Source organism: Lycorma delicatula, chromosome 1 (genome assembly GCF_047948215.1).
Source record: "Lycorma delicatula isolate Av1 chromosome 1, ASM4794821v1, whole genome shotgun sequence".
Classification (NCBI taxonomy): domain Eukaryota; kingdom Metazoa; phylum Arthropoda; class Insecta; order Hemiptera; family Fulgoridae; genus Lycorma; species Lycorma delicatula.
The window spans coordinates 32,986,256-33,011,057 of NC_134455.1; the positions used below are offsets into that span (position 1 = coordinate 32,986,256).

At 30.5% G+C, this 24,802-nt stretch overlaps 1 protein-coding gene across 1 annotated transcript in view; it reads right to left on the bottom strand.

Moving 5' to 3' along the window:
* LOC142318075 (chymotrypsinogen A-like) overlaps positions 1–24,089 on the bottom strand; it is a 65,214-nt gene extending 41,125 nt beyond the window's left edge. Inside the window, exons 1-4 of the mRNA XM_075354601.1 lie at positions 24,003–24,089; positions 21,007–21,049; positions 16,351–16,534; positions 108–349 (exon numbers count right to left, since the gene is read on the bottom strand). Coding sequence (XP_075210716.1) covers positions 108–349; positions 16,351–16,534; positions 21,007–21,049; positions 24,003–24,044 — 511 coding nt within the window. The 5' untranslated portion in view covers positions 24,045–24,089. The remainder of the gene's footprint in view (positions 1–107; positions 350–16,350; positions 16,535–21,006; positions 21,050–24,002) is intronic.
* Between the last annotated feature and the right edge of the window lie 713 nt (positions 24,090–24,802).

A 24,802-nucleotide genomic window follows, 5' to 3' on the forward strand; every position in this document is an offset into this window, starting at 1 on the left:
ATCCTTCAAGGAGAATAAAGATAAAAAAAGATATATTTACATCTGATAGTATTAGATATATATTGAATAAATTTGTTATTTTTGTGTGCTGTACATTTTTTACTTACCAAAAGGAAAAGGCAAACAAACTGGAGATATAGCCCAAGAGAATTCTATTTCTCTATCTAATTTCATCAAAGCAATGTCATTAATGTCATGTAAACTGCAACTACTATAACTTTCAGTAGTTTTAATTTCTTTTACAGAGTAGTATTTTCTTGTATCTTCTTTTGGATTATACTGATCATATGCGCCCAGAATGATTTTATAAACATCAAATGGAGCAAGTACTTTTTTGATGCCATCTCCACTAAAAATAACAGTTCAGTCACTTTTAAATCATATTCAAGAATAAATTTCCCTTTTTTAATAAAAAATTTTGTTTTCATTTATTATTACAAGAAACGTCTTTAATTACACAGAAAATAAATAATAAATAAAAAAATTATCAAATTATACATAAACTGTATTAAATTTTTAACATTTAACGAAAAGAAAGAGTAATATTTACTGTGAAAAACATCTATACTACATATTTCTGAAAATACTAACAGTAATATGAATAAATAATGAAAGTACTACTTAAAAATGTGTTACACATTCAACAAAAAACGTAATATATCTACATGCATGTTTAAATGTGCTTGTACGTATGACATTGTATATAATAACCTAATAAATGGCGTAAAAAATTTAAGTATAATGTATACATATATAAAAATGAATATTGGTAAGGCAAAAAAAGTAAAATAAAATAAAAATTTTTTATCAAAATGATGCTACTTTATTTCTGCCTCGCATATAGAAATTTAAAAACGAGACAAATTAAACAATACACAAATATAAACATAAAAAATCATAGCAGTTAGTATGAATACACTTTCATCCCAATTTAAAAATTATAAAATTTAATTCATAAAACAAGAAATTAAAATTAAAATCTAAATAACAATGTAATTTATGCATAAATTTTACCATAGTCAATCTGCATAAATTCTACAAACCGTTCTACAGTAATAATTCTGTCACTGCTTCTTTAAATTGCATGTCTAAAAATGATTTAACGGCAGCCTATTATTAAAAACTGGTTTGAAAGTTACGTTTCAAGTTGTACACCATCTACCATGCAGTGTACTTCATCTTATATATATATATATAGAATTTATCGATAATATATATATATAAAATCGATAAATTCTAATGAAGGAATGTATTGACACCTTCCTCTCCTGCTGGTCGGGGACAAGGTTGTCCAGCAAAGCCGGCTGCGAAGTACCTCGGTATGATGATTGACCGGAAACAGCTTAGCTGAGCAGTTTCGGAGAACCGCTGACAAAGATGCGAGAGCCGTAACTGCTCTCAGCCGACTCATGGCGAATGTCGGCGGACCAACGGACGGCGACTGTTGATGTCCACGGTGCATTCCGTCCTGTTATACAGGGCGGAGCTGAAGGCCCAGGCATTAAGATTCGAGAGGAACCGGAAATGGTTCGCGTAGGTACAATGCACCGCAATCTTCCGCGTATCGGATGGTTTCTGAGCCATACTGGTGGTCGGCAGTGTTATACCCATTGGTCTTTTGACAAGGAAGCGTCAAGCGTCCTACAAAAGGCGACGGGCAGGCGAAGACCTGGAGACCATCGTTAAGGAGAAACGGACTCGCACGTTCCTCGCCTGACACGAGACCAGAGAACAATGGACCGTAAGGTTTATCCCTATGGTCAAATCGTGGACAGAGCGGTAGCATAGATAGATGGAGTACTACGTAGACCCAGTTTTTAATGGGTCATGGGTACTTCGGGGCTTATCTCCATACCAGAGGGAAAGCGCTGTTCCCCGACTGCCTATATTGCCCCGGTGTACGGTACGACGCCGAGAACACCTTTTTCAAATGTGCTCGGTGGGCGGCAAATCGAGGGACACTAGAGGCGGATCTCGGAGCACTGAGTCCCCACAACGTGGTTGCGATGATGCTCCGTGACCTGAGCAGCTAGGAGATTGTGCCCTGATTCGTCGAAAGCATTCTCAGGACCAAGAAGGACGACCTGGATAGTCCTAAACCAGGTGAATATTAAATAGGAGCCTGCTCAGGCTAGGATAGGAGAACTCGGCCTGAAGTAATGTGTTAAACGGTTCCAGGTCGAGACCTGGTAGAAAGGGGGGTGGTTTTATTCGGCTGATGCGGTTGGGTAAGACTACCAGTGGGAGTTCGACCACACCTGTGTAAATTCATTTCCACCCCCCCCCCCACAAAAAAAAAACAGAATTATTATAGTATATTATTTCATGCTAATAACATGCTTATGGAAGAGACTGGTCTGAAGGACAGTAATGTGACTAATTGTATTGCAAACTGAATTAAATATCTTTTATCAAAATGTGAGTGGTTTGTGGACAAAGTCTGATGAATTTCTATCTTCTGATTCTTCTTTGCATCATCCAGTATTGCAGTTGCAGAAACCTTTTTCAACCACTAGCCTCTGAATACTGATTATTTTCATTCAAAATATAATGTATATAGAACTGACAGGAAAACTATCACCAGCGACAGGATAATTGGCAGTGGATCTTTAATTGCCATCAATTTCACTTAAAAAATGCTTCAGAAGAGTTGGCCTATGCTGAGAGTGTTTGGATTGATGTTAGTATGACAAATGGTATCAATCTCTTGAATGGTAATCATTACTTCAGTCCTGATTATTCACCGCTCGCTCTTAAGTCTTACTTGGAGAAGCTTCATGAGCTCTTAAATATTTCTAGTCACCGTGTGATCAATCTTTGTAATTTTAATATCACTAATGTCAATGGAAACCCTTACACTAGAGCACAGTATTTGTTTCTATGCAAAGAGTAGGCTGAAGCTACGTTCGATTTCATTGATGATTGTAACTTAATCTCCATCTACTAACTAGGGGAAAATCAATCCTGGATCTAGTCCTTTCCAATACCATGTTGTTGTGTCTCCAAAATCTAATGTTTGGTTATCCCAGACCTTCACAAGCCGCTGCTATTGCAATTGAAGATTACGGCATCATTAAGAGTTCCAATCGTCATTTAGTGTGTAATTATCACCATGCACATTTTCTATGTATATATAGAGCTGCGGTTGCCACCGATTGGGATCCAGTGCAGAGTGTCTCTGATTCTGTAATTACTGCAGAGATTTTCAATAAGATAATCTCCCAACATACAAGTAGATTTATTCCTGAGCAAGAGCTGAAGCCTAGAAAATTTTCATCTTGGTTCTCAGTTGTGTTGTTCTCTCCCTTCAATCCAAGAGGAGATTTCACCATAAATTTAAGAGAACGGGCTTACAGAGCTTCTATGAATTTCAAAATAAGGTCAAAGTTTTATTATCTACAGACAGAATTAGGCACACGACATTGAGAGGAAACATGATGCTATGCCTAATGATTTCTATGGATATATAAAGAATCTTATGAATGATGCTCAAAGAGTAAGCCCCATTAAGTACAATGGAGATGAGATTACTGACCACAGAATTGTGTGATTTATTCAGGAGTGTTTACTTTCACATTGTTTACCTAATACAGATCGATTGCTGATAATGCTGTTGAGGGTCAGGATCTAATAGGTATTCCATTAGTCTCTGAGGATGATGTTTTAAGTGCTATTATATCTTTAAGATATAAATCTGCAATTGGCTTTGATGGAATTTCGCTCATTGTCTTTAAGGGTCTTACATTGTTTCATGTGTTTTAAAATTTGTTTTCAACAGAAGCATGGAACATTGAAGAAGATTTCCTCATGTATGGAAAACTGCGGTTATCTCTCCTGTACCAAAGAAGGGCAACTTGCACAACCTTACCAATTATAGGCCAATATCTGTTCTAGGAGTATTTGGCAAGATATTTGAAAGGATAATTCATAGTCATCTTTACAATTCAGTTAAGAGTCGAATTATTCCACAGCAGCAAAATTTCATTAAGGCTAAATCCGTGGCAACCAATTTGGTTGATATGCTTAGGTATGTTGTTCCAAAAGTTGAGAAAAGAGGGAGGGTTGATACTGTCTACTTTGAATTTAGCAAGGCTTTTGATATAGTGCCACATATTATCCCCATTTATAATTTACAGCGGATTGGAGTCAGAGGACCTATGCTTTGGTGGCTTCAGTCATATCTAACAAATCACAGGTTTAAAGTTGAGGTGGCAGGGGAGCTGTTGACTGAATATGGTATATTCTCTGGAATTTCACAGAGCTCTATTCTTGGTCCTTTACTTTTTAATATATTCTTCAACATCTCCAACAGCCTTTCATTGCCTACTTTCATTCAAAGATTGCCTATTGATGATTTGAAAATCTATAGAGAAGTTAATAATGTTCATGATTGTAATATGGTTCAACATGATATCGACCTTATTGTAAAATTATTTGAAAATAATATGATGCAACTTAACTATGGGTAAACTACTGTAATATCATACAGCCAAAAGACTTATTAGATATGAGTAGTTGTTGCATCAGTCTATCATAACCAGAGTAGATATTATATTAGACTCGAGTTACAACCAGATATATACTATCAACAACATTGAAGCAGTTCAAAAGGAAGTTTTGTCATATTCTTGTCATGGTTCAGTGTAGGGAGTAAGATCCCTACACTGAACCATGCTGTGAATTAAGATTAGATTTTTTGCATGGGCGCTGCAAAAAAAGCTGCTGTACTTTTCTTGTACAAGTTTTTGCACTCACATGTAGAAGGATTTCTCTCCCTGATTGGCTTGAAGGCACCTTATGATAATTCTTGGTACTGCAGGTAGTTTTACTACACACACAATTCATTGATATCTCCTGTAGCAAGATGTGTTGTAATTTCAAATTAGGTTGCCGAACAACACATTGACTGTTTTAGTTTTAACATAAAAAATTTTTAAATGCAATTACAAAGCCTTCAGTAATGCAAACATCAGCAAGTGAATAGAAATAATTTGTCTTGTTCTACATTTTGTGTTGTATTTCTGTGTTTTATGTTTCTTCCTTACATATTCTATGTTCTATGTTACATCTTGCATGTTTATTTATTATCTATTTTACTTTTTGATAAATTGAATTTACATAGCATAAAAAGGTACACAGCTTTTTCCCATTTGTTTTAACCTGGTTGTTTGGGCATACTTGTGGGAGGAAACAGCAGTGTGTAGGGGAGTCATGCAAAAAAAAATTATTATCATTATGTATAAATAAGTTTTGCAATCTGTTCCTTAGTTTCTTTGGGAATTATTTTTAAAAGTTTTTTAAATGATAAGAATACAATTTTTAAATTATCAAATTTGTCAGTACCTGAAACAGTCAGTCAAAAAAATCCCAAGTCTCTGATTAAGTATTAAATTTTTTTTTTTATTCATAATGCTAAACAATCTGCTGTTATAAACAAATCAGTTTAGTCTGTTGAAGAGAGTTTTAAGCAAAGAATGCATTCCAATTTGGTAAAACAATTAAACTATTTTTCTATACAAAAAAGTATTGATTTCTTATCATTGATATAAATATCCAATTCATTAATTTCTACGAATACCAAAATACAAATTCAACCTTAACAAATATAGATAACTAAAATATAAAATCAGAATTAAAGGAGTACATTACATCAATTTTAACTTAAAAAATATTGTTAATCGTCTTATATAAACAAAAAATAAAGAAATTAAAAGTATAAAAGTAGAATTTTGAATAGGCACCTCAGTACAATACCATGTTGAAGCATTATTAGAAACACAAAAGTGCAGACCATGCAAAGCTGCTCCACCAAAATTCATTTAAAATGAAAGATCATAGTACAAAAAATTATGTAAAAAAGAAGAGTGCTGTAATTACCAAAAGAGAATAACATAAGTTTCAATTTAAAACATGCCAGTTTTATAAGTTCCAATCATAAAAATGTAAGTAACAAAATAATATTGCCATCTTACAATACTCCTTAAATCATATCATGTCAGTAAGCACACAAAAATACAAGATCAAAGGAAAAAACATAACTGGTAAACAAAACACTATGAACACTAAGACCAGATGGAATTTTATAAACAGTTGTGGTAATGAATTATTACATAATAATCTAAAAAAAAATCCAAAGAAATTTTTTTATTTCCATGAATTCTGGTAGGTGTATTAATTAATTCTTTTAGACCATTACAAGCCATCACAGATTGGTATTAAAAAAAAAATTGGTATTAAATTTTTTTTTTGTCTTCAGTCATTTGACTGGTTTGATGCAGCTCTCCAAGATTCCCTATCTAGTGCTAGTCGTTTCATCTCAGTATACCCTCTACATCCTACATCCCCAACAATTTGTTTTACATACTCCAAACGTGGCCTGCCTACACAATTTTTCCCTTCTACCTGTCCTTCCAATATTAAAGCGACTATTCCAGGATGCCTTAGTATGTGGCCTATAAGTCTCTCTTCTTTTAACTATATTTTTCCAAATGCTACTTTCTTCATCTATTTGCCGCAATAGCTCTTCATTTGTCACTTTATCCACCCATCTGATTTTTAACATTCTCCTATAGCACCACATTTCAAAAGCTTCTAATCTTTTCTTCTCAGATACTCCGATTGTCCAAGTTTCACTTCCATATAAAGCGACACTCCAAACATACACTTTCAAAAATCTTTTCCTGACATTTAAATTCATTTTTGATGTAAACAAATTATATTTCTTACTGAAGGCTCGTTTAGCTTGTGCTATTCGGCATTTTATATCGCTCCTGCTTCGTCCATCTTTAGTAATTTTACTTCCCAAATAACAAAATTCTTCTACCTCCATAATCTTTTCTCCTCCTATTTTTAGATTCAGTGGTCCATCTTTGTTATTTCTACTACATTTCATTACTTTTGTTTTGTTCTTGTTTATTTTCATGCGATAGTTTTTGCGTAGGACTTCATCTATGCCGTTCATTGTTTCTTCTAAATCCTTTTTACTCTCGGCTAGAATTACTATATCATCAGCAAATCGTAGCATCTTTATCTTTTCACCTTGTATTGTTACTCCGAATCTAAATTGTTCTTTAACATCATTAACTGCTAGTTCCATGTAAAGATTAAAAAGTAACGGCGATAGGGAACATCCTTGTCGGACTCCCTTTCTTATTAGGGCTTCTTTCTTATGTTCTTCAATTGTTATTGTTGCTGTTTGGTTCCTGTACATGTTAGCAATTGTTCTTCTATCTCTGTATTTGAACCCTAATTTTTTTAAAATGCTGAACATTTTATTCCAGTCTACGTTATCGAAAGCCTTTTCTAGGTCTATAAACGCCAAGTATGTTGGTTTGTTTTTCTTTAATCTTCCTTCTACTATTAATCTGAGGCCTAAAATTGCTTCCCTTGTCCCTATACTTTTCCTGAAACCAAATTGGTCTTCTCCTAACACTTCTTCCACTCTCCTCTCAATTCTTCTGTATAAAATTCTAGTTAAGATTTTTGATGCATGACTAGTTAAACTAATTGTTCTGTATTCTTCACATTTATCTGCCCCTGCTTTCTTTGGTATCATAACTATAACACTTTGTTTGAAGTCTGATGGAAATTCCCCATTTTCATAAATATTACACACCAGTTTGTATAATCTATCAATCGCTTCCTCACCTGCACTGCGCAGTAATGCTACAGGTATTCCGTCTATTCCAGGACCCTTTCTGCCATTTAAATCTTTTAATGCTCTCTTAAATTCAGATCTCAGTATTGTTTCTCCCATTTCATCCTCCTCAACTTCCTCTTCTTCCTCTATAACACCATTTTCTAATTCATTTCCTCCGTATAACTCTTCAATATATTCCACCCATCTATCGACTTTACCTTTCGTATTATATATCGGTGTACCATCTTTGTTTAACACATTATTAGATTTTAATTTATGTACCCCAAAATTTTCCTTACCTTTCCTGTATGCTCAGTCTATTTTACCAATGTTCATTTCTCTTTCCACTTCTGAACACTTTTCTTTAATCCACTCTTCTTTCACCAGTTTGCACTTCCTGTTTATAGCATTTCTTAATTGCCGATAGTTCCTTTTACTTTCTTCATCACTAGCATTCTTATATTTTCTACGTTCATCCATCAGCTACAATATATCATCTGAAACCCAAGGTTTTCTACCAGTTCTCTTTACTCCGCCTAAGTTTGCTTCTGCTGATTTAAGAATTTCCTTTTTAACATTCTCCCATTCTTCTTCTACATTTTCTACCTTATCTTTTTTACTCAGACCTCTTGCGATGTCCTCCTCAAAAATCTTCTTTACCTCATCTTCCTCAAGCTTCTCTAAATTCCACCGATTCATCTGACACCTTTTCTTCAGGTTTTTAAACCCCAATCTACATTTCATTATCACCAAATTATGGTCGCTATCAATGTCTGCTCCAGGGTAAGTTTTGCAGTCAACGAGTTGATTTCTAAATCTTTGCTTAACCATGATATAATCTATCTGATACCTTGCAGTATCGCCTGGCTTTTTCCAAGTGTATATTCTTCTATTATGATTTTTAAATTGGGTGTTGGCAATTACTAAATTATACTTCTTGCAAAACTCTATAAGTCGGTCCCCTCTTTCATTCCTTTTGCCCAGCCCGTATTCACCCACTATATTTCCTTCCTTGCCTTCTCCAATGCTTGCATTCCAATCTCCAACTATTATTAAATTTTCATCTCCTTTTAAGTGTTTAATTGCTTCATCAATCTCTTCGTATACACATTCTACCTCATCATCATTATGGGCGCTTGTAGGCATATAGACGTTAACAATCGTTGTCGGTTTAGGTTTTGATTTTATCCTTATTACAATGATTCTATCGCTATGCGTTTTGAAATACTCCACTCTCCTCCCTATCTTCTTGTTCATCACGAAACCTACTCCTGCCTGCCCATTATTTGACGCTGAGTTAATTACTCTAAAATCACCTGACCAAAAGTCGCCTTCCTCTTCCCACCGAACCTCACTAATTCCTACTATATCCACATTTGTCCTACCCATTTCCCTTTTTAAATTTTCTAGCCTACCAACCTTTTTTAAGCTTCTAACATTCCACGCTCCGACTCGTAGAATGTTATTTTTTAATTTTCTGGTGACCCCTTCCTTAGTAGTCCCCACCCGGAGATCCGAACGGGGGACTATTTTACCTCCGGAATATTTTACCAAGGAAGGCGCCTCCATTATTGCTATGTGAAAATGCAGAGAGCCACATTTTCTTGCAAAAAAAGCAGCTGTAGTTTTCCATTGCTTTCAGCTGCGCAGTACTCAGAGGACTGAGTGATGTTGATACGGCCGTTTAAGTCGTCCTGACTCACGCCCCTAACAACTACTGAAAGAGCTGCTGCCCTCTTTCAGGAATCATTCCTTAGTCTGGCTCTCAACAGATACCTCTCCGATATGGTTGCACCTTCGGTCCAGCTACTCTGTATCCCTGAGCACTCAAGCACCCTCACCAACGGCAAGGTCTCATGATTCATAGAGGAGGTGGTATTAAATATGAATATTTAAAAACATTTGTATCACTAACAATCAACAAGTCATTCACACATGAGATGGACAAAACACATTTAATTCAGAAATAAAGTTAGGTATAGTGGATGAATGTAAGACTATAAAGAGCAATAACAATTAGGCTAGACCCAAAATCAATTAACCACACATCTCAGGAATGGTCAACCTGAGATTGTACAAGATTGTACAGAGATTGTACGTTTAATTTACATTTATACATGTCATCCTGATTCATCCTCTGAAGTAATACCATATGGTGGTTCTGGAGGCTAAAGAGAAAAAGAGAGATTGAAAATCAAACCACATTGACCTTGATTGAATCAGCTGACTCACAGCAATACTCACAGACTTGGCTTCATACTCTTAAACACACACCAACATCCCATCTTAGCTATAATTCTCATTATTATTGTTAAACTGATTATAACTATGTGTGGCATATCTTGATTATTTACATTCTTTAACCTGTACTTCAGATAATACAGTTTAGTTCTAGCAATTTATTTAGTGAATTTTAAAAAAAATTAAGAAATAATCATAGTTTTCACACAAGCTACTTATATTCCGATAAATATCAGTAATCCTATTTAAACCTAAATGTATTATATCATTGAATTAGACGAATGAATCTTTTATATTAAACATAATTGAATCAGTCATCTGATAAACAACATAAGTCAATTTTTGCTAAAAATAAGTTAAGTTAATAGCTATTTCATAATGTAGGAGGATTTGCCTGAGAAACAACATTAGCGAATGACTTCTGCTGGAATCATTCATTAGGTGATCTTTAAGGTTATGGTCTATAACTGATAACTGACTATAAAGGTTTGTTGCTGTTTTGAAAAAGATTTATATATGAGTTGTTGAAATACGGATCTTAGTGTTACTTGTAATACAAATGATGAAACTGGAAAAAAGAAACGTAAGAAAGGTGTAGTATATATATAATTACAGATATGAAGTTATAAAAAAGTCTTGAGTTGCAGGTACTTCTTACACTAACTGGAAAGGGAACCAAGTCGCCAGAATAAATCCTGCAATTGATTGCAAGTAAATATTTCTTACTGTTAATAACTAATTATATTTCTCTAGTAATGTAGAAGTAAAAATTTATGAAATGTAAATAGGTGTTTTTTTTCTTCAATGACCATCATGAATTATTTTGATTATTTTATTGTAAAACAAAGTTAACAAATATAATTTTTTCAGGGTAATTTGGTTGCTGAAAATTATTTATATTCACCTTAATGAAAAATACAGTGTTATCAATTTATTTGTCATTCATCGACTTTGTTTTATGCTTGAACACCAACTTAATCTAATAAAACAATGTATAATTTTATACATATATTACTATTGTTACATATGATTTATGGTTACATATTTAACTATGTATAGTCTTAATATTGTTATTAAGAGTGATACATGAAAATTCCAAAAAAATATTGTTTTTGGATTTGATGGTAAGTTCAAATATTGTTAATAAATAACTTTTTGAATTAATAATTCTAAGTTTAATCATATATGTTGTGAAACTAACAGATTTGGTTCTCATTTTTGTATTAGGTGCAGAAGACAATTACTGTAATACCAGAAGAAGAACGATTACAAGTGTCTGCTAAACTTAGATCTCATGAAACAAAAAATGATTAGTTACTAAATCATTAATATACATTATAATCATTAATATACATTACTTCAGAACAGAAAAGGAGAAGAAGAAAAATAACTGAAGAATTCAGTAAACTACAAAAAGAAGACAGGTATGCAAGATAGCTAAGATAGCTTTTTAAACATTTGTGTTATTACTAGTGGTGAACGAGTTCAACATCTGAAAGCCTTGCTTATGCTAGGAAAATCATATTTAGATAAGCATGGAATATCATAACCAGACAGTACAAAAACTGAGGTTTTAATAAGTGCAGTAAAAGACCGTATTTCTTTGTTTCCTATTAAGCTTTCCCATTCTATAAAATGAGAATACTCTATTTGAGTGACTGTTTAAATATTTTTGAAATGCATAAACCTTTTACAGAAAAATATCCAGATATCAGCATCAGCTATAAATTTTATCTAAAAATATTTAAAGGAAATCTTTTGCTTTCATGTGAAGAAACAGGAATTAAAACTAAAAGTAAGTTTTTAAACGAAAATACAAAAAACTCCAATTGCTGAAAAAGTAGTTCACCTCTGAAAGGCAAGGAAGTTCTCCAAAAAAAAAATAAAAGGTGTGTCCAATTTGTGTAAAAGTTATGTAGTTGGGAGGAATATCCATTGATTTTATGTAAAATAATCATCTTCCATCTACACCTCTCCAAGTCATTTTACTTAAAGCAGTTGACAATGTATTTTGCATACATAACTTAAAAAATGATAATGTATTTTTCTCATAAAGGTACTGGAGTAAAGGTCCAAATGAAGTTTGTTTCTCTCTAACTTTTTGGAAATGTATGAAAAATGTAAATCATTTACATGTTTTTTTCTGACTCATGTGGCAGAGAATAAAAACCACATTCTCATCAGAATATTTTCTTGTTTAGTTTCATTAGAAAAACTTAAAAGTGTAAAACAGTATTTCCCTCTTACAGGGAAATACTGTTTTACACCATGGTAGAAATTTTGCAGTGTTAAAATTAAAAAATGATAGAATTTACTCACTGAATGATTATAAAATTTTAATGCATGCTTCTTAATACACACTTTATAATAATGTTTATTTTTGGAATTTTTTCATTGATGTTTACGATGCCTAGGATGTTTTTTTTTCACTTTACAAAAGTTTGAATTTTGAACTTATGTTGTACCTCAAATGACTTATTTAATTAATCATGAACATAATAATTAATAAAAAATAAATAAACATGCAGCAACTGATCAATGACCTCAATTAAGGAAATATTTTTTATGGGAGCTGTAGATTGCTTTCACATAAGAATTTTGCCATCCCAAATTCAGAAATATGCAAAACTTTTATCTTTGCATCTGAAACTGTAACATGGAATTTCTTTCTACCAGCACTCAAACTCTCAAAATATTTACTTGGGTAATGGAAATTATGTTAGCAACATGATTTAAATATTGCTATGTACTTCTGGAGGCTCAAGGAGGCAAAAAAAAACTGTGATTGCTTATTAAATATTTTTTATACTGTAATTCCTAATTTATTTTTATGTTAAACTTAAATAAAAATATGCAAATATATATGCATTCTTTGTTGTCTTAATTTCAATTTCGCATTTGACTTAGAACCACATTCACAACTATGGTTTAAATTAAGTCAAATAATGTTTTTTAATAGTAAATTAATAAGAATTTTTGCCAATCTTAATGGGGAAGCAAAATGACTGTAAATGATGGAGGCAGATACAATCAAGCTGAATTTCTAAAGTAATTTTTTCTTATCATGATACCTTATTACAAATAAAAATTGGTATCTTAAATTACTTTTACAAAACATTATTTTAATGACCTGTAATTTTATTTATTTACTTATTTATTTTAATTTAACATAATAAATGTATAACTTTCATGTCTTTAATTGTGAAATTAAGATGTTTAAATTATGACAATTTTAAATTACTGGAGAGAAACTTCCTGTTAATTTGGTAGAGACAGAAATTATAAAAACACATTGTGCATAATGTTTTGAAACTATGTTTAGAACAATATTCATTAATTATAAAAAAAAGGAGAGAAAAATTAATTATAAAATGCTATTAACTAAACAGACTATAATTTAGATTTTAAGAAACTTTCAGTTATTTTAAATGTACTTCAATTTGAAATCAACTTATTTAGGAATTAACTAGTATCTTCATGTTTAATGCACTTACATTAGAATTTCTGAACTGATGTTAGAGATGCTTTCGTTGATATCTTTTTCTTACCTGCCCAGTTAATTAAATTTTGTTGTAAAAATTGTTTGTCAGATGACTTCACAAATAAAAATTTAATAGTTTTTAGAAACCCATTAAAGGAGGCCAGAAGAGCTCACCAAAAATTATAACAGTCACAGAAAAACGCATATAATGCCAGTACAGATGAATTGCCAGAGGGGGACGTTGCATCAATTAGTAATAAGCAGTGTTCTTGCTTATCAGTTTCTAACAAGACTTCAAATTACATATAATCACTAATCAGCAGTTAATCTCTTCATAAAAAAATGAGTTATCTACTCTTCATTTGTACAGCATGTAGAGATTTTCAAATAATGCCAAGGGTTTTTGTGAAAAATGTAGGGTTTCTGAGAATCCATAATCTATTGTTTAAAGTCATATGAATAAAAAACATATACACTAATATGAAATGTATAAACCATCTTCATTACTGATGTCATCTGGTAAAGTCAGGTTCTTTAAATTTGTGCACAAGTTTTTAATCTAATATGGCTATAAATTTAATTTTGCATAGCCTTCTGAGCAATTTAGGAGAAATCCAGTATGTTAAAAAACCTCCTTAGTGACTTCTGTGGACGAAATAACAAATGATAAATGTATTGCGAAGTGTTATCATACAAAGCTAATTGATGACCTCTACCTACATTTCCAAATATATTTATTTATTACATTGCTATATTGTAAACCTAATCGCAAAATTTGAGGTGGTAAAGGTTACACTGAGCAAGTGAATAAGGGGTAGGGTAGTTTTCAAAATGAAATGTAGATAAAAATTTTTCTCTGGGTTGGGAACAGTTAGTGTACAAAATTTCATCATGATTGGAATAAAACTGTAGATCTGTATAAAAAACAGATACTCAACATTGTTCTTTTTGTATCCAACTCTCAACAAAATATTAGTATATCCCACACATTATCTGGTCAGGAAGTGTTATACAAAATTATTACCTTCCTTCAAACAAGTAGTAATGATATAAAAAAAGTGCAAGTAGAACAGAAACTATAATATGAACACAAATTGATGCAGTACAAGCCTAAGTGATTACTGATGCATCTGCAAAATAATATAACTTTATTATTAAAGAAACAAGTGTTACAAAAATTTGTTTCATTAATGTTACTTTTGTCCCCAGTACATGTTTGGTCACAGAGTAGCACAAGCAAGGCAGTTGTTACTTTGGATGGATCTGAAGAAGTGCTATGGTACATGGGTGTCCCAAAAATTGAAACTAAGAAAAATTTTATTAGTGAATTAATGGTCACTAGGAAAAACCAAATTTATTATGATCTAATATGGTTTTTTAAATGACTACATTCCATTCACCCTACAACAACATGATTACCATATTTAAAAAAACATCTTGATACCATCTAATTACCATTACATGACTAAAGATGACTTAAAAATGTACAATGCAAATTACAGGTTAACTCCATAAAATGTTTATTTTTTTTAACAAGCTCCTACAGAAAAATAACAGAATTGAAAACTTGAAAAGATTATAACCAAGACTATTATGTTACATTTTTATATTATGTCCAAGAATTGCAGTACACAATCTGCGTCAATATCTACAGAAAAATAAATTTAAAAAAAATAGTACATGTAACACAAATAACATAATATCTACAGAAAAACGTTCACACCTCTGTAAGCTTAAGAAGTTTATAAAATCATTTGCAATGAATCCTTCAACTTTTACTTCAAATTTTGAAATAACTTCATACATATCCATACCATACATATGCATGTCTATTTCAAAGAATACAAAGCACAAAGCAATTCCAGAGTTATGGTATAAGTTTTATACAAAACCTGATTACGTTGTTACTTGAAATTTATTTTATTTTTCTTTAGAATGTTTATACTATTTGGTAAATAAATAAATCAGAATATGTAACAAATTTAATAAAATACACAAATATTATAAAGGGCAGAAACCCAACAATTAAAACAATTTAAAATGTACCAGGTGCAGTCAAAAACTTCCAGGACTAGTCCAATAAAAAAAATAATTCAGAGTATAGCACAGGCTTAGCAGCATAGAGCAGTGATCTTTGTGGGTCAACATGCCTAGTGATCACTTGGCACCTACTTGGGATCGGTGTTTTACACTTTTTCTGACCGTGCACATGATTGTATATGTAATTTCAATTTCATTATGGTAATAAAGCAAAGAAGGCTTTAAACAAATTCTGCTTCAAACAAGAGAATCCATGACAAATACCTTTGAAATGATCCAGCAGGCCAATTTCCATGAAGTAATGAGCCAGGAAGCATGTTTTGAGTGGAACTCATATTTCAAGAGAGAGAGAGAGAAGATCACTTGAGTTCAAAGAGTGACTTTTTCCAAGTACAACAAAATTCATCCCCCATGGCTCAGACTGAGTTCAATGCTAAGCTTTGCTATTACATTTACAAGGATCTGATAACATTTGCTGAAAATGAGTTGAATCGTGATGCAAAAAAAGTACTTCACAACATTCCTTTTAACCACTCATCTTACTAAATATACAAATTTTTCTGTTCCAGTTACATGATCTTTGTTCCACGCCCTTACCCACTGGATTTGGCTCCTGTGAATTCTTTCTCATTCCAAGATGAAGCTCAAGCTCAAGCTCACTACACATTTATGTTTTGACACAATCAAAATCAAATTAATGAGGAAATTTAATATGATTTGATGAAGGTGCTTGATACATTTAATGAAAAGGAATTGTTCAGAGTTTCCAGTAGTAGGAGAAGACTTGGGAGCAGTATAATCCAATATGTAAGTAGATTACTACAAAAGTATGATGGTCAGATTTAATCCAGGTGTGTCTTTTAAAAGTGTAATTTTCTCACACCTGGTATAAACTCCACACTTACAACTTAAAAAAAACTGTTAATGAAATATAGTGTAAATAGCTTACCTGATGTACACACAATGAGCTGCAGTTAGAATGTATTTATTGTTAATTATTGATCCACCACAATGAAAATTATCAACAGGACCTCTTATTTTTAATATCATTGCCATCCACGGATATCTATGTGAAGATAAAATTATTCCTCCAACAATATGTGATTGTAATTCATCATTTACAACCCCACATTCTTTCCAGGAAATTTGAAAATACAAAAATTATTTTATAATAACATTTCAACACTTTAATAGATGATAAAGATAATTGTATTGCATGAAATCAAGCTCCTTACCTGAAAGCAATATTTAGTATGACTGGCTAGGCTTCAGAGCTCAGCCTTTAGATTTGTTTTATGCTAAATCTTAGTATTTTATAGTATATACAAAATAACATTGAACAATTAGTAGTGTTGGGATACTTTTATTCAGAAAATTTATACATCAATAACTTATTATGTGGGTAAGAGCATCATTATTGCTCAGATATAAATTTTGTTCTACTTTTCTGCAGGAGCATGATTAAGTTCCAAGTAAGTTATAATCTACTTTAATTAGATTGACTTTACATTGTAGTAATCTCTTGTCTAAATATGTTCTTTAAGTGTTCCGTATTTGTAAAAATTTAAAGTAAAAGGTTAATGTTTTATAATATTTAAGACTTATACTGTAGAACAAGCAGTCCCAAACATTTTCCATCTGGCATCTTCTACTTGGACGAATATTTCTTCAACTTATTTCTCTAATAAAGGTTATGAGAAATAAGAAAAAATACTAGGTATTTATATAATAATTAATCTTTTATAAATTAAAAGGAGAAGAATCTTATTTTAATGCAAATTTGCAACTCTTTAATCCTTAAGAATGTTAAAAGTATTTTTTATTATAGAATACGTTATTTTTAAAATTACTTTAGAAAAATTTATTTAGCTTTTGTTAATTTCATTTAATATTATAAATTTATTAAATAATATATTATTTACTAATAGAGAAAATCCTCCCTATGTTATAAAAAAATATAAAAATGCTAAAAACATGAAAATTGCAATAACTTGAGACCAAATTGATCTACTGGGATGGGCAATGGCTTAAAACATTAGAAGAATTAACTTACATGTAATTAGGCCTCACCCAAAATTTTTCCTCAACTCTTGAGTCGAGATAAGACCAAACACTGGTTCTCCTATATTATATAATACAGTAAGAAAAATATTGAAAACATGAAAACTGCAATAAGTCAAAAGACCTGATTGATCTATTGGGACAGACAATGGCTTAAAACACTCAGAAAGATAATAAAATATAAAGAATTAGAAGAAATAAAAAGGATGAAAAATGAGTAAAGGTAACCTGATATAACATTCTGCTACTTTTTCATTGGTGCAACAACTGATCAATATGGTGATAGCATGATAAGCAAAAATATTTTGCTGCTTTCTTAGTGGTCCAACAAACTGACCAATGAGGTAATAGAATACAACACTTAAACACTATTTTAGAACTGTTCATTCTGTCATGATTTGCTTTTTTACAGTATGGTTATAGCTAATACAGTTGGCTGAATTTTTAGGTGGTAATTTTTTATTACAAAATGGGTCTTAGTGGTTGAAAAACCACTAGTGCTATAAAAGCATGTATAATAAACAATGCATATCAAAGACTTATAGTAAAACTGGTTCAGGCAAATTGATATTATGTCAAGAAGGATTATGTAAAGGAACATGGTAGCAATTTACTAAGCTCTACAAAAGTAACATATGTTCTTGAATAATAACTGGAGAAAACATAAATAATGAAATGTTTATACCTAGACTAAAGTTAGACAATGCCGGGTCTACCCACAGATTACTGTTTGTATTGCACAGAAGACAGTTTCCCATAATAATGGCTAGCTTTTGATATGACAATAAATAGATCACAGGTCCAAAGTTATAGCATGTAGGACTGTCCTTCAATGAACCAGTATTTATTCGTGGTCAGTTGCATGTGGCATTATGTAGGAGTACTGGAAATATTGGAGTTAAAGTATAATGTTGTCAAAAAATGTAGTATGGTCTGTTATTTTTTAATAATAAGCTGTAATAGTAAAGTTATAAGTTGCCTAGATGTACAGTACGTTTAAGTAATAATTTAAATTTTCAACAATATCATTTCCCTACAAAAACCATTAATTTTATCATTTTCACTTTTTTGCACTACTGTAGAGGGTTGGGTTATGGCCAGGGGGCATAGGCCACTATTAAAAATGTAATTCTTTAGAAGGGCAACAGAATGTATACATTATTTGTTTCTTTAATTAGAACTTATGATTTTAAACATTTATAAAAATAAGAGATAAATTTATTTTGTTTTAAATCTAGCATAAAATTTCATAAAAATAAAGAAATCTTAAATAATAATTTTAGTTTTTAAAACTTACAAAATAGATCAATAAAATACAATAAAAAATGGATAAAGCAAATTTTTCACTTTTTACCAAGTGAATGTTTATGAACAAATAGTTTTTTTAAGAAATAAAATTAATTTTTATTTTCTTAGAATTTATTAAAAATAAAGCAAGCTCAGAAAATGACAGCAACTTTAATATTTCAGAAATTAAATTATGTTTAAAAATTTTATGTGGACACCATATGACGTCCTTGTACGCCTATTAAATTACATTTACACATTTTCTTAAAATGAAAAGTACTTAAAATTGTATTTCATTAATAACTTCTGATATTTTTTAATATATTTTTTTAATTATTATTATTGAATTATTATTTATTGTAATTTTTTTTTACAATCTGAGGTTAATAATTATTAATAAATGAATTCATTTAAATTAAAAAAAATTAAAAAAAGAAAAAGGAGATTAAGTCAGATTTGAACTAATGTGCCTTCCCCTTGTAAGATCCAAATATTTCATTAATTAAAATTCTATTTGGCTATAACTCTGGAACTAATGAAAATAAGTACCACTTACAATGTATTATTGAAAAACTCTCAATGAGGGCTTATTACTACAATTATGAAAGAGTCCAAAATCAATTTTTTTTTATTTTGGGCTTAAATTTTGACTAGTTTTGACATGATAGACATCATGCCAAAATTGGTCAAAATGGATTCAGGGATGGTCAAAATGGATATTTCCATTGAAATCATCATTTCCATAGAAAATCAAAATTTTTTGCAATCACAATACTTCCTTTACTTTGTACAAGGAAGTAAAAAAGAAAGTAATTAAAGATAAAAAATTATTGTTAGCTTTAAATAAACATAAAATAATTAGCCACTGTAACAATTCTATTCAAATAGAATTGTATTCAAATATTTATTGTATTAATAATAAAATAATCTCTAAATAGTATGATTTATTAATTTTCACAGAAACTTAACAGAAATAAGTATTACCAATTTAACATGTGTGGTTTTTTCCACATTTGGCTGATTAATATCAACCCACCGGGTTGGTCTAGTGGTTAACGCGTCTTCCGAAATCAGCTGATTTAGAAGTTGAGAGTTACAGCATTCAAGTCCTAGTAAAACCAGTTAGTTTTACACGGATTTGAATACTAGATCGTGGATACCGGTGTTCTTTGATGGTTGAATTCCAATTAACCACACATCTCAGGAATGGTCGAACTGAGAATGTACAAGACTACACTTCATTTACACTCATACATATCATCCTCATTCATCCTCTGAAGAATTATCTAAATGGTAGTTACCGGAGGCTAAACAGGAAAAAGGAAGGCTGATTAATATCAGCCAAGTAAGCAGTAAACTTAAATCACCCCACTAAAATGTTTTCTTATTTTGTCAGAACTGGGACAGCATAAAATCCAAGTTCTTAACTAATAAGTACAACGATAAAAATGCAACAATCATGCGTTATTTCACGACAGCCTATAACTTATGGAAGATACAAAATTGAAAACTCTTATCATTGTCAGTTTCAGCTAGCACCCTTTGACACCAAGATAATATCGAAATGAAGAAACCCATGCTTAAAGTGTTAAATTTTGTCTTCTATTTTTCACTATCAAATTTTATCTAAGTATTATTACCAATACAATCCATGGTGACCTCTTAATCTAGAGTTAATCCACAATGATGACCCACCATTGGTGCTCTATTGGTGCCCATTGGTGCTCTATTATCTGCTACTAACATTACATTTGTTGGATCTTTGTTTTTCATAAACTCTTCCTTCTGCAACAATCTTCCAAGATTTCAATTGATAAAAATAACTAATAAAACATGTTAAGTGTTACATAAAATAACCAACAAAATTATTATGTCCCTAAATTTTTTTTTCTGAGACTAAAAGCTTCATTTCATCTGTTGGTCTTATCATGTTGTAAACGATATTTGATGATTCACCATGCTATAATGTCTACAAAAGTATTAATATAAAAATATAAGTAATAATTTTTAAAGTATTAATTTTCATTAGTTCACACTAACAACTGGATCCTTTAAGTGAGCTTTCTCTTTACCAGTTCCATAACTTTAACCTACCTCTAAAAATTCTTTGAGTTGCTAGAGAAAAAGTAAGGCATAGGTTTATTCTTTTTATTATTATATTATTAGAGATTTAAGAGGAAGATGGACAGACAAAGAAAGAGAAAGAAAATAACACAAAATTTATTGAAATTACCTAAATAATAATAATAAAACTTACCACAGTCTAAAGAACTGTCAGCATTGCTGCTTATTGGATAGTTCTGAAACAAGAAACCACACATCAGTAAATAATGATGTGTATTCTAAAGCAATTTTGCTATGCATTTATGCTCTTTCCAGTAGAGATAAAAGTAATGCACAAGAAAGGAGTAAAATATGTGCATTCATAGTTAAAGGAATGTTTCACTTGTTCTACTTAAAAAAAGTAAAAGAAAATTTTTCGTTCTATGTATTTTGAAAACTGCATTTTCTAAAATAAAAATGAATAGAAAGCACAGTTTCTAAAAACACTTTACCAGATGAACTTAACCTGGATATATTAACACACTGTGTGTGGTTTACCGACCTAGTTCATCTATTTCTAAGATTCTGCCATGAATTTCTCTCCTCGCCTAGTTTTCTTAAGATTTCTTTAGTTTGTACTTTATTGACCCACCTAATTATCACAACTTCCTATAACAACATTTTAAGAGCCTCTATTGCATTCTTTTCTACTTTAAAAAAAGCTATTTTTTTCCAATTATTGTTGATGTTCACTAATGTAAATTGCTCCATTCAACAAGCATTTTTAGTAACTTTCCAATTCTTAAATCACATTTGATACTAGTAATATTTTTTCATGAAGACATTTCTTGCTTGTACTAATCTGTTTTTAATTTCAACCTTACTTCATTGTATCAGACTAATGTTTAAGTAGAAGTTATTTTTATGAATAGATATAATAAATATACATAAAATTTAATTAAGGAAAGGATATGAATAATTGCAGAAAGGTATGAAACCAAGGAGGTCCATGTGGATCATCTTTTCTCAATAAAAAGATGATATTCACTTTAAAAATATAATGATTGACTGGCAATTCCATTAAGAAAAAAGACCTGCTAAAATTAATGAATCACAAGGTCTCACGGCGTATGAACTCCTTGAAGAAATACGACATTATTAGGACATATTGTAGATGGATAAATTAAAAACATTATCCAAATGAAAAGCAACAACTTAGAATGGTTACTCTTTAAAATTGAACTGTTAAACGGAAAGGTGAACACAAGCCTCAAGGCTGCAATATCCTAGTAGAACATTTTCTAATTACATTTAGATTTTTAGCAACAGGAGATTCATAGACTTATTTAATGTACCTATTTCAAATTTCAAAACAAGTACAATTGTACCAGAGGTTTGTGATTTTCTGAATAAAAATAAACTATACTTTTGTCTGCAACAACTCCCAACTCTTTGTGGGTAAACCATTTGCTGACAAACTTTGTTGCAACTCAAGATTTTTTTCTTTCTGTGTTGAATTGCATAAATTTTTATTTTTACTTTAGAAAACTATTTTTAATTTAATAAAGCAAGTGATCGCTGCATCAGTCAAGACAGAATCATAGAACAAATCAGTGTGCTTACAAAATTAATTTTCAGCACATAGTGTTTAAAGACGAAAGTAATAAAGCAATGAATAAAATTTACTACGCTTTTTCACTTCAACTTTTTCTATAAATATTCACCCATAGATGTTAAAAAACTGCAGGGAAAGTTTATAATATAATTAGGATCCTTAGCTTATTCTAAAGTAATAAACAAAATAAAAGAAAAGCAGGTACAGGTAATCTTAAAATAAAATAAAAAATCAACTAATTCTCTATTGGCTTGTGTTTCAGAAGATCTTTTTGGAGCTGCATAATAGCTCCAAAGAGAGGGTGATATGGACATTCAAAAAAGATCTTCCAAAAAATGTGTTTAGAAAATTAATCACATTTACATTACTTTTAAAACTAATCTAGGAAAAATGCACAAATTTCATAATACATTTTTAACAAAAGAAGTACAGTTATATTGAAGTACAAAGGCTCAAATATACTCTTTATCAGTGTGACAGTAGTACACCAATTTTTTTGGAAGTAAAAAAATCACAACGTAATTAATAAATAAAATATTTGTTAATATAATAAAAATTGACTTTACCTAAAAAAAATTTTTGTTATAATTAGCTGTATTATAATACAATTTGAAGCAGGTGGTAAACATAAAGCAACCCCACAATCATAACACCACCAAGTATTGATTGCAATCGATTGAACTAAAAGTGTCTAAAAGTGTTTTACTGCAATTATTCTGTGAAGCAGATAAATGAAATAGGTATACTGTATGTATGTATTAGGTGATACAAAAAAAAAAAAATATTTTTGTGTTTTGTGCTCTGCGGTTGTAGATGTGGTCATATAGGTGTATAAGTTTTAGTGGGTTTTCTATGCGTTTTAAAGATACATATGCTACCTATTTTAGGTATGGTGGAATCAAGTAAATTATAAGCAATTTATTATGTATTAATTTTTTTGTGAAATGTAAATTAGTTTGTAATATGTTGATGGATGTAAGGGATGTTTGGCACCGTCTCATATTTGCTTTGTACATAAATATGATATTAACAACATACTGATGCAGGAATTTGGCAGCATATTTCTCACTGTATAATACAAAAATGTAAAAATATTTCAATGAATCTAGAGAAGGGTAAACTCATTGGTAAACCTGATCAAGTGTCATATTTCTTATGTGCGAGATTATTTTGTTCTGTTATGGTTTGTATTTAAGTTATCATTTCAGTTAATTGTTCTGACGGTATGCTGGTTTCTAATGACTTAAAAAATATATTGATAATATAGTTAATTACTGGCCAATCCAAAGGATTCAGGTGTGGAGTTATTCAACTCCACACCTGAATCTGATATTCAGTCAGTTTTTTCTTTTTTAACTATTAAAATTAGCTTGCATAACAAATTTTAATATTCTTATAAGTATACTTTCCCATGGGGAAAGAAATTAAAAAGTCAAAATTACTAGGATTTCCTAATTCTTTTGGCAAGAGATTAATTATTTCTATATATTAAATTGTTTTATGGTTACAAGTGATAAAATATTGATGTTTAATTGCATTATCTAAATTATTCAGATTAACTAATAATCAAAATAAAATTTACACTTATAACATACCAATAATAAACAACAAATCCAAATATACGGTTGTGCATTCATATTTTAAATGATGACATTAAACTCTATTATTAAACTAAGCAACTTGAATTCACAAATAATGAAATTAAATTAAATAGATATAGAGCGATTAATAATACAATAAAAACATTAATTTATCTATATTATGGGAGTGTGTGTATGCGCGCATAATAACTCTCTTTATTACTTTCATACTGATATCTTTATTGCCACTTTAAAATTAGTAATGAACTATAAAATGTACTCTGATTTTATTTCTTTTATTATAATTAAATTATTATAAAAGAAAATAAATACACTTTTTTTAAAAAATGTAATTTAACAAACTGAAACTACTATTTGTTGAAAACATATTAAACAATAATAAAAGCTTTCCAAAGAAAAGAAAAATACCTTGCATCAGATAGTTATTTATATTTATTATTAATGCTTATAATTAAAAATTTGTAGGTAACAGCTTTTACTGTAACAGCTTCCTCTAATAATGAAAGCAATTTTCTTAAAAATATAATTTCAAGTAAAATTAACTGGCTATCATCTTAAAATTGTTAGTAAAGAACATCTCTCAATATTACTTAGGAGAAAATCATATTACGTAGGAGTGAAATAATTGCTCAACTCTTTTTGCCAGCAACTAGGCTTTTGATTGTTCAATATAAATTGTTCAGCAATTTTGTAACTGCTTTAAATGTATTTTTACAGTATTATCTGTTTTAAGAAAATAAAATATGTTATAAAGAATTTTAATTATTAAGCATGTCAAAATCTTAAAAAATTTG